This window comes from Akebia trifoliata, chromosome 2 (genome assembly GCF_017979445.1).
Source record: "Akebia trifoliata isolate Shusen 1 chromosome 2, ASM1797944v1, whole genome shotgun sequence".
NCBI lineage: Eukaryota > Viridiplantae > Streptophyta > Magnoliopsida > Ranunculales > Lardizabalaceae > Akebia > Akebia trifoliata.
Window position 1 is genome coordinate 8,777,852 of NC_141376.1, and position 11,524 is coordinate 8,789,375.

The 11,524-nt window shown below is 34.3% G+C and overlaps 1 protein-coding gene across 1 annotated transcript; it reads right to left on the reverse strand.

Moving 5' to 3' along the window:
• Positions 1–837: 837 nt before the first annotated feature.
• LOC147409350 (serine carboxypeptidase-like 13) lies at positions 838–11,270 on the reverse strand. Its single transcript, XM_086427933.1, has 14 exons — positions 11,061–11,270; positions 10,733–10,875; positions 8,089–8,165; positions 6,269–6,391; positions 6,077–6,179; positions 3,535–3,572; positions 2,954–3,055; positions 2,237–2,323; positions 1,986–2,144; positions 1,822–1,893; positions 1,620–1,735; positions 1,429–1,542; positions 1,278–1,323; positions 838–1,047 (listed from the first exon to the last, which is right to left on the reverse strand). Exons 1-14 carry the CDS (start codon positions 11,222–11,224, stop codon positions 964–966), a joined length of 1,428 nt encoding a protein of 475 aa, XP_086284059.1. The 5' UTR covers positions 11,225–11,270; the 3' UTR covers positions 838–963.
• Positions 11,271–11,524: the final 254 nt, after the last annotated feature.

Consider the following 11,524-nt stretch of genomic DNA (forward strand, 5'->3'; position numbering starts at 1 on the left):
GGCCATGAGAATTTTTTTCAAATTTGGTAGGGTTTGGGTATAGTTTGTAGTTGTTTGTAGTGCTTGCCTTAGTATTTTCCTTTCCTATTTTGTTTTTTTGTTTCTTCTTTATCTGCTTCTTTGTAAAGGGGCCATCTCGGCCTCTAGTTTGATTTTTCAATAAAATCTTATAAGAAAAAGTGGAGAGATTTTGGTGGTGGGAGACGTGGTTAATGAATTAGTAGGTAGCTGGTTAGCAATAATGAAAAGAGTGTTCTATGACATTGAAGCAAATAGTTGGTGAAAAAAATGTCCTTTCTTCTATATAAACCGCTTCTACTTTTGCTTCCTCACATGACACATGCCACAACGATCACTAGCGGAGAAAGACTGGAAGTTGCAAAGTGAGTTAGGAGTTTTTTTTTTTTTTTTGGGGCAAAATTTATCAAAACATGTACGACATATCGATTATTTACCAAACAGAGTACTATACATCTTATTTACCAAATGATAATTTATCGTTTTGATAAATTTTTATTTTACTAAAACAGTAAAAATAGTAATTTCCATATTTTTGCTATTGAAACTATCATTTTTATCAAAAAAATCCATCTGACATGAGATCAAAATGTATTTTATATAATGTTAGAACAAGTCTTTGTATATCATATATGGAAGGAGAGGTGTGTGGTAGCTTATACCTTAGGATCTCCTTATGTGTGTCTTTTGATTTGGGTCTTGTCTTAACCCCCGATGATCTTTCAAAAAAAAAGGTGAAAAAAAAAAAGAGGAGATTTTGGTGATAAGGACAACCTAGTACATCAAAGAAAGTACTAACATGAAATGGTTACACATCACTTAAATAAATCAAGTTCACTCATTAGCATGTCGTAGTACTTGTATACAAACTCTAAGAAAGCATCCATTCCACATAAGAGGGCTAAAAGAGTCTTGTATGGTTTGGAAGCTCAGAACTGTATTTAGTTATAAAGGATTATGTGATATCCACCTCTCAAACATAGGCAAGCATTCCTTAGGCCGGTACTCAAGAGCTATGTGGCCTGCTCCCTGCACGAAAAGTCACAAACAATTACTATGTAAGTCATCATGTCTTGTCTCCAACTAATCTCTCCACTTCTGGTGTAAAATGTGACAAAACCACAATGAGAGTTTTCAAATTTATTCTATCTATTTGTTTTAATTCTCATTGAAACAATAATTCTGTTCTATTATAACTTTCTAAACAATCTTGTATATATGGTTTGAAAAAGACTAAAGTGGGGGAAGAATTATTTTGCCTTTACAGTCGCAAATGTCATATTATTGGAGAATGTCCTTGTGTACCTACACGGAAACCAACATCTCGAAACCTTAAGATTCAAAAAATCAATTTAAACCAATATTCCCTATGGAGCTTAATTACAACTAAGAGATGGGTTATGGGCCTACCCTGCAACTTGACCATCGACAAGCCATGGTCGCCAATCATCAATGATGGAGTAGTTGAGAGACCTTATCCATTCTTGTGTGCTCAAGAACGGCACCGTAGGATCATGATCACCACTATTTAAAAGATAAAATCAGTGATAAGGTGTTGCTTGCACGTTTATTGCAAGAGTTTATGGAACCGAGGACCTCACCTGTATATAAGAGATCGGTAACTTTTACTAATAGTTAAATGATAATTTACAGTGTTGTCAACCTCATATTCGTAAGACAAATTAGGGTTGCATCTGAGCCATTCCTCTACTGTTCCCTGTTCAAGGCCATAAACATCATTCCAATGAGTTATTAGTAGTTAACCCCTAATGTTATTATTGTTCTTTAGTGACTTTTTCATACCTTTCGGACATTGAGAGCTTTGAAGACGAAATCATTGTTAATCCAGTAATGGGCAAGCACATAACCATAGCTCTGCGACAAAAATGCAATGCTTATGAACAGTGTGTGTGTGTGTGTGTGTGTGAGAGAGAGAGAGAGAGAGAGAGAGAGAGAGAGAGAGTTACCCTACACTCAAGTGAAGCAGGAAAGGCGGGTGCTGAAAGTACAATTTTGCTCAAATTATTGCCAAGTGATCTCCTTCTTCTAATCAAATCTTGTGGCTTAGGGGATGCCACTGAGCACAAGGGAAATAAGGTGTACTCAGGATCAAATCCTGCCATACACTGTATATGCAAACATCCACAAATATCAACTAAATCCAGCTAAAACTATAAGAATTGTGATACTTAAAAAAACTGAAACTAGTCACCCTGACCTCTGAGACAGCGTCAACATCGTTGACACATTGTTCGTTACTGGAATCTACATTGACATAGTCTCCTCCACAACTATTCTTTGCTGACTGGAAAAAAAATGCATATATAAGATTTTCTCATAATATGTATGGGACTGCTAAGTCCAAGACCTCAAGGGAGGTTAGCATCCTGCATAATTTTTCTTTTCCATAAATACCTTGAATTATTTTCTTCTAGTGAAAAAGTAGAGGTATTTTAGTACTTATACAATGAAACATTTAAATATAAAAAATCTCAATGGTATATTTATAAAAGTACTTATTGCACAAGCATTTATTACAAGAATCAAGATCTAAAAAGGTGTCCTGTTCCTATAGAATAGGAACGGCGTCTATGTGGCACCTTTTGGTAGGTGTTTAGAACACATTGGTCTCCTAATCAAGCTGTGTTCTACATGGCATGCAGCCCAATGTCTTTAATCTCCAACCAAAAAGTGCCACATAGACGCCATATGTTGCTATAGGAATGAGACACCGTTTTGGATCGCAACTTTTATTACAATATCATATTTGTGAAGCATTTAATACCCAAGGACCTTCGCACCAAAAGAAAAAATATAAAATACGATTCAATGATATTATTGGAAAATAAAAGTTGTGGAACATGCTAATGTCCCTATGAAGAACTGAACGTTAGCATTACATATATAGTATATAAAGAGATAAAAAGAGATTCACCTCATAAAGTTCATCGGAGATAAGCCCCATACCATGAGCAAATGGGATTTTCGCGTTGTCTGCTGAATCATAATCTGTTACAGGATTGCCAAGCACGTATCCCTGGACCAAATTATGGACAATAATTTAGCTCAGAAGCTTGCCTTCTCTCTTTTGTTGCTGTTGTATTTTTTTTTTTTCTTTTTCCACTTTTCATTGTTTCTATTGTTTTTGTTCTTTAAGTTTGTGAAAAGAAACCACACTAAACCTTTTGCCTCCCTATGTAGGGGATATGTGTCTATCCACCCTACCTACCAATGGCTTGGCATGAGGATCCGCCTGATCAAATTATCCTAAATATCTAAAAGCTAATGCATACTTCTCACCCATAACTTTCAAGCATAGCATTCATACCCTTGATCAAATGATCCCAAAATCTAGCTATGTTGATAATAGATTGCCTAGATGAAACCCATATGTCTGCAACATCTACCATAAACAGATGGAATTAAGAGATTTGACACTTTGAAGTTTGAAGTTTAAAGTTTAAACTGTTCAACCTCCTCTGTCAGGAAAAAAATGCCTATCTACGAATCATATACCTTAAGGTTGATCATTGGCTCGTTCCCGGCTTTGATACCTTCAACACCATGAGAATTTCAAAAGGCTTAGGACACAATGAACAAGATAATTTACAAAATTTCAAGACATCATATAAATTTCTTTCATATTCATCCATGCAATTTAATTGACATAGAAAAATCAGGATCTAATGGATTTTGGAATCATATAACAAATCAAATCGAACAAAATTACCTGTGTACCTTACATTGGCAGTAACACATTGATCCATCCCTTTCTCAATCGTTGATGAAATGAAATCCACGATTAATCCTGGTATTTTCTTAACTCACCTTCTCTCTCCCCTCCTTCACATACAAAGGGTGTGCTTGTGATGAGAATGGAGCTAGTATCCTTAATTTATAAGGTGGAGAGAGAGAGAGGGAGAGGGCCAAGAGTTTATATTCTAGTGTGTTTCCTAACCAATCAAGGAAACTACAAATATACAAAACTATATTTCCCAATTCAAATTACACTAGGATTTCCTTTATAACTGGAATGTAAGAGAATTGAAGTATTTTAGAAGCCCAATTATGTCCACCGCATAGCAGAAAAATCTTACCCTTCCCCTTGGTCACCCATGAGATAATATATATATATATATATATAAGGTGGCGCTCGGCAGCCAACATTAGGGAGCCAACGCATTTGTCCTATATGGCTTAAAAGTTTCAGATTGAGCTGATTTTTCGTGAGGATGATCTCTAGGGTGAGGAGATCATCCTCCTCACAAAAAATCAGTCCAATCTGAAACTTCTAAATCCATCAAAAGTGGTTTACAAATTATTGGTAAAAAATCGACGGTCCATAATTCTAAACCACTTTTGATGGCGTTAGAAGTTTCAGATTGGGCTGATTTTTTGTGAGGGTGATCTCTACATCATAGAGATCATCCTCACAAAAAATCAGTCCAATCCGAAACTTTTAAGCCATATAGGACACTTGCGTTGGCTCCCTAACATTGGCTGCCGAACCTGACCCATATATATATATATATATATATATTTCATTTAGAAGTTATTTTGAAACAGGAGATTCCTCTTGGATTCAATTCGAAGGTGGCATGTGCAAATGCATATGTATCTAAAGGGCTTATTTGTAATTTAAAATATTAATTAAAGGGTTGCTTTGAAGATTACAGAGTAAAACAGATATTTTTGTAATTCTTAAAACTAACTAACGTGATTTTAGGGATGTAGGATTGCAATTTTCTTGGTTTTTGACAAAAAATGACCCTGATATACATTAAGTTTAAGAACCATGGCACTCCCTCTAACAACCCCCCCCCCCCTACACCGTAAATCAAATGCCTTGGGATACACAAGAAAAAGATTTATGGTTCTGCATATCCCGAGGCAAATGTCTCTGGTTCTGTGATGGGCATTTGTTAGAAGGGGGCGTCATATTATCACAACTCTAAGTTTAAATGTTAAGGGGGCGGGGGCGGGGGCGGGGGTCGACCCACTTCTAATCTGCCGTCTCTTATTATAATTGTAACGATTATATTGTGATTAGGCAAGATGACTAATGCCAGTAATTGATGTTATACTTTAATATGAGATATATTCTCTTTCTTATGTATTGCACTTATGGACTACTAACAACCTCACTCAACCCAATTCAGAAGTTGAAAAAATATAGGCTATTGCCTAGTGGCACAATGGTCCCACGTTAAAATCTAATTCAAGACGCTTCTTATTCACATGCATCCAAACATAGAAAATGCAGAAATATCATTTCATGAGATCTCATAAGGATTGAGTCTAATTGATTAATCATCAGTCTTATGATCATATATCATCATGGCCTGCCAGTGAGATAAATCCTTTCAACAGGCTTTCTAAATGTCTCAGCACTAGTCGTAATCAATGGATCTAGTATCATAAGTCTCATGCTTATTTTCAATAGACATTTTGAACATTTTCTTAAATGAAAAATGTTTAATATATTAAAATAATTATCATTTTAGAGAAGATGACTACCACATGAATTCTCAACTTTGCCATCCTGAAATAAAGATCTACAACCATAATTCATAATTCGTGGGCTCAAAGAGTGTTACAAACTCCGCATCCGTGATAGCCCCACCAACCAGCAGAAAAACACAAATAAAAATGGATTTCCTACCATAAAGGGCACGAGGTGAAATTCATGTATGCCTAAGTGATCATCTTTAGTCTCGTATATGTACGACATCACTTTATTTCCAGGTTTAAGATGAACCATCCCAAGATCATTTTATAAAATAGATGTCTAATCCAATTTATGTCTTAATATACATCAAAGTTCCCACAAAAGCATAAGGAATATTTTATATCTAGTTATATTCTAAGTCATTATCTAATCCAAGTAATAAAAACATGATGATATGCTTGGAAGGCATTAATTTTCCTCTGACAAATTCTTTTTAGTACACAAAATCCTGATCTATAGAAGGTGGCTTTTGCTTATTTATCCCAAAGGTGAGTTTATTGGTTGCTATCTGTTATCATGCTTAAACAAGTTAATAAAAGGAAGGATTACCATTTGATACATGTTGAATGGTGATCGGAACAATCATGCCAGCATATGAATCACCACCAATATAGAGAGGATTTGAGCGGAATTTTGGATGATTAATCAACCACTGCTGACACCACAAGTAAAAGCTATGAGAAAGGATACAAGTATCCAATTGTAGCAAATGTGCTTGTAAGCAGTGTTTAGCTTCCTTGCCTTTCTAAGAAAATCGTAAGTTTGTCTTGCTGCTTTTGTGTCTCCAGTGCTGGAACCATGTAAGCTTTTTGAATATGAGAATCCAGTTCCCACAGGCGCGTCTATGAAGATTATGTTGGAAACCTGAAAATTACCACACCCCCACAAAAAAAAAAAAAAAAAATCATAAACAAGATGGGTTGACCTGCAATGGACCATTCCTATTAAGGCCGACATGGGTGAGGCTTGGGTTTGGGGTTAAGACCATTAAGCAGCCAGGCCAGCTCTTGTAAAGAACAAAACAAGTCCGGCTTGGCCTTCAAATTGGCTTGAATGTAGTTGGGTCTAGCTAGAAAAGGGTTAGGCTCAGGATTATTGATTTTTCGAAAGGTGGTCCGCTCATTCAATAAACAGTTTAGACTAGGCTAGGTTGCTAGGTTTATAGGCCCAATAAAAAATGGTCCGTTCAAGATCATACCCACTTGACTCACCGATTGACTCTGATACCTTTGGAAGTCCCTTTTTTTAAAGGAGAATTCAAAATTATAACTAATACATAGTTCTTATACTTGTTAGAAGAGTAAAGTAGTAAAACAACTATGTATTTTGTCCAAATTACTCAATTTACAATGTTTTTTTAATATTTAAGAAACAGCCATATAAATTGAGAAAATCAAGACACAATAAGAACTCAGCCCAATCCAATTCAGCTGCAGATGTAGCGAAAGTCCAACACACAAATCCTTCCCTTCTACTTATTTGGGTTGGCTTTAAAATTCTAGGCATAAGACATCAAAGTTCTAGTCTATCACATCCATACGGAAAGCTTTGGCAACTCTGTCTACATCTAAACTATATGATTTTCACAATGATAAGGCTGTCATGAACAGTAATTGACCCGCTCCACAGTTATTGAAGTGGCCAATGACCATAAGCGTACTAAATTATTCTGATTGGTGATTTCTAGTGCTTTGAATTAAGCATTTCATCATGAAATTGGATCCCAAAATGTTTTACCTCCAGGTCTGGACCCATTCTGAAAAAATGTCCAAATCTAACATCTAGATATCAACAATTGTGAAAAAATTAGATCTTATCCAATTTGATATTTAAAACATAAAATCATGTTTTCTTTGATGGTTGAACTAGGTAAAAGATCTAATTTGTTCGGATCTGCAAAGAATAGTACATAGATCTAAGGAGTCATCCATTCTTCAGAATCTAGAGAGAACTATTAATCCCTCTTTTAGAACCTATATTTATTTAAAGAGGGACAACGTTGTGCGACATCCCCCTTAATGGCTGAGGAACCCTTTTGGGTTCTAACCTCTTAGTTTTGTAGAATTTTGGTTGAACTCGTTTTTCCAGATTTAGATGAACTCAACAAATTAGAGCACAAAATTTTAACAACTTCAATAAAATTAACATTAAAAAAAGAAGTTAATTATCACCGTTGGATTTGAATTTAAAATTTGGGAGATCAATGGTCATTTTCAAAGCCTTATATCAGGCCAAAAAAGTTTTTATAAAAAAAAAAAAAAAAAAAAATCTGATCTAGGCAACAAACTTTGGAGTGTTCAGGTGTTATTTGTCCAATGTGGATATCCGTGTGAGCTCCACAAACCTTAGTAAGGGTGGCAGCATGACTAAGTTAGTGACGCTATGCCGTGAACTCTAGAGTGTTGAGGTGTATTGTCCAACGTGAAATCCGCATGGGTTCCACAAGCATTAGAGTAAGGGTGGGACCGTGGGACCCTAACTCATAGTATTATATATCCTTGTGTAAACCTTTCTACTTTAAACGAATACGTAACCAAAAAAGAAAAGGAAAAACTTATTACCTTGGTCCATGAGTTGGGATTCAAAACCAAAGTTGGTAAAGTCCCATTGTACTCTGCAATATTGAAACGCAAGGGACCTACACAAACCAAACAACGATACATAAAACCTATAATATCTCTATGGTTCGACCTGGATGATAAATGCTAAATATTTTTGAAAAAACTCAAACTTACAATATTGGGCTATAAAACTATCTAAAGATAACAAACAAGAAACAATAATCAAGAAATCAACCACAACACATAGATTTACGTGAAGAATCCCAAAGGAAAAAACCACGAAGCCACACCAATTTCACTATACAAATCTCTTCTAGTTTGATGACATGGAGATTTGTAATTCTTTTTTTATAAGATATTTTTTTTACAAAATCCTCCTTATTAAAGGATAATTAAGGAAGAAACTGTAAATTATTAATTTTTTAAGGATTTTACAAAAATCTTAAATTAAAACTCAAAATTTTGATTTCTTTTGCCATCAAATCCAAAATCAGAAATTTTACTAGGTCTTTAGATAGTAAAATACATATTTTTCTTACGGATTTATTTATTGAAATTTAGAAAAGAAAAAAAAAGGCTTTCATATTTTTTTATCTAAATCTTTGATATTTTTGATGATCTTCAAGGATAAAATAGGCAATATTTGAATAAAATTAAATTTATTATATACTAATTTTGTGTTTTTCTTAAATATTTTTCATATTATATATAGCAAATAAAAATCGGTGTGACCGAATTGAGCCCCAGTCAGACCAATTAAGCAAAATTTCTGTTGAATCATCAGTTCGGTTTTTAAAACATTGCCACAAACCATAACAAATACTTGATATTATAGGTGTCTCCCTTGAACACCTAACTTAGGCAGTGTTTGTTTCCATTATTTTTCAGCGTTTATTGCTGAAAAAAATTAAATTCAGCACTTTTTGTCAAAATAGCGCGTTTGTTTACTCTATATTTTCAGCGCTTATTGCTGAAAATAAGTGAAAAAAATTCAGCACTATTTTGATGCTGAAAAAAAGTGCTGAAGCGTTAAGCACTTCGTTTTTTTCGACACGGACAAGTATGCCCTTCATTTTTTTGAACATGGACAAGTATGCCCTTATTCTTAAAAAGATATTACCTCTTATATCCCATGGATAAGTATATAAACACCCCACAAATTAATAAACCCACACCATGGCTAAATTATTTTGTCTTATATGGGTTAAAAGTTTTGGAATAAGTTGATTTTTGATGAGGATGATCTCTACAATGAGGAGAACATCATCACCAAAAATCAGCACATCTTGAGACTTCTAACCCTATCAAAACAAGTTCAAGAACCGTAAATCGTCCCTTATTTTTTTTTTTAATACTATTTTTGACGAGTTAGAAGTTTCAAAATGGACTGATTTTTGGTGAGGATGATCTCTAGACCATATAAACCATCCTCACTAAAAATTTGCTTATTCCAAAAACTTTAACCCATATAAAACAAAAAAAATTGGCTATGGTGTGGGTTGCCCTTATTAATTCATAGGGTGCTTTTGTAATTACACATCCTTCATTTCCATAAAAAATTGTTCATCCAAAATTAAGTTATTTTAAAGTTGATTTCAAATTTTAGTGACTTATATGACATTATTATTTTTAATTTGAAATTTGTAGGCTTTTATAAATAGAAATTATTATTTATAAATTGAAGATTTGAGTATTATTTATTATTTAAAAATGAATTGTATTTTAATTTTATAAGAAATAATATATTTTATTGTGTTTGATAAGAAATAGGCATTTGAAACATGCAAACAATATATAATATAATTGTAAGGGTAACAAAGACAATTTACTAGCTTCAGCAATGTGTAACAAACATGATTCAGTATCTAAACAAACAACTTTTTCAGCATTTAAATTCAGTGCTTATAAGTTTCAGCGCTTAATGCTATTCAGCACTTATTTTTTTCAGTTTAACAAACAACACCTTAGACAAATTTAGAGAGCTGCTATTGCCACACCAACTTTTACTAATGCCTCACCAACTCCTTTATAAATTACCAAAGAATTGCACACAGTTGGTGTGGCAATAGCAACTCTCCAAATTTTTCTTAAAAGACTAAATTAACCAACTAATGACAATATTTTAACGGAAATGCTGGAATGACACAAAGGTGACAAAAATGATGTGGTGGTGCGCCCATAACCGTAGATGGTTTTTACTCGTATCTTGCAGAAAAACATCTACGGTAATGTGCGCTACACCACATCATTTTGTCACCTTTGTGTCTCCGTTAGTGTCACCCCAGCACGACTCTAGTTTAACAGATTCACTTAAGGCCCCACACAGCAACAAAAAAAATTAAAAATTAATATGAAAAAAAAGTAGTTAATTTTGTCATTTGTAGTCAGACTTTGTCGAGATCAAAAGGTCAAGAGAGGCGACTTGGGGAATATAGAAATGGGGCTTTTGGGTTTCTTACCAAAACCCATCATCTTCAACCTCCATAAAAATTCTATTTTGTTATTGATATTTAAATATTGAAGAAAATAAAATTTTGAGGATAATCGATGGATCCGTCGATTCACCAATTTATTTAGAGAATTTTATTAATTATTCAAAGAAAAAAAGAGGGATGTAACTCAGAAATCCAAAGAACATAAGTACCTATGTCGAATGCAATACCAAAGAAACCTGAGCAACCAGGACCTCCTGCGTTCCAAAAAATAAGAGGATCCTCTCTTGGGTTCCTCTGAGACTTAATGAAATAGTAGAAGAACTGCACATCACCATCATCCACACCCACGTACCTGAAAAGTACCCATCACCAACACAACAAAACCCATTAAAGCACTCTACTTATACTACTATTTTGAAATTTATTAAAGAATTTCATAACCATCAGATATTTATTTCCTCAAAAAAAAAAGAAGGTAAAACTAGATAAAGAGGCCAATAGATTGTAGTGTAGTAGTAGTAGTAGTAGCTCACTAACCCAGTTTCTAATTCGAAAGGGAGAGGACCGTTAAACCCTGGTAGAAATCTAACCGTTGTGAATGTTGTAGTGGGCACTGTTTTTGAGCAGAGCTCTTCTAGAACTAGTAGAAGAAGAAGAAGAAGAAAGAAACAAAAAGAAACCGAATACAGCCCAGCTTCCATGACTCTTGACTTAACACCTCAAAATGACAGTGTTAGATTACCGTTTGTAAGTTAATAAAACTGCCCTACTTAAATCAGAGCATAGTTTTAAAACTCGTCAACTCGGCTCGACTCGGTTGGGTTTTTTAAATGACTCGGTTATAAAACTTGCTGGACACAAATTAATGAGTTAACTTCAAAACTCGGTTGAATTAGTTTTAGAAAGGTAGGAATCAAAGAAACAATTTTTTTTTTTCCAAAATTCTTCCATCATCTTCAAGATCCTCAACTTATTTGACATCGCCTTCAAATTCATTGATT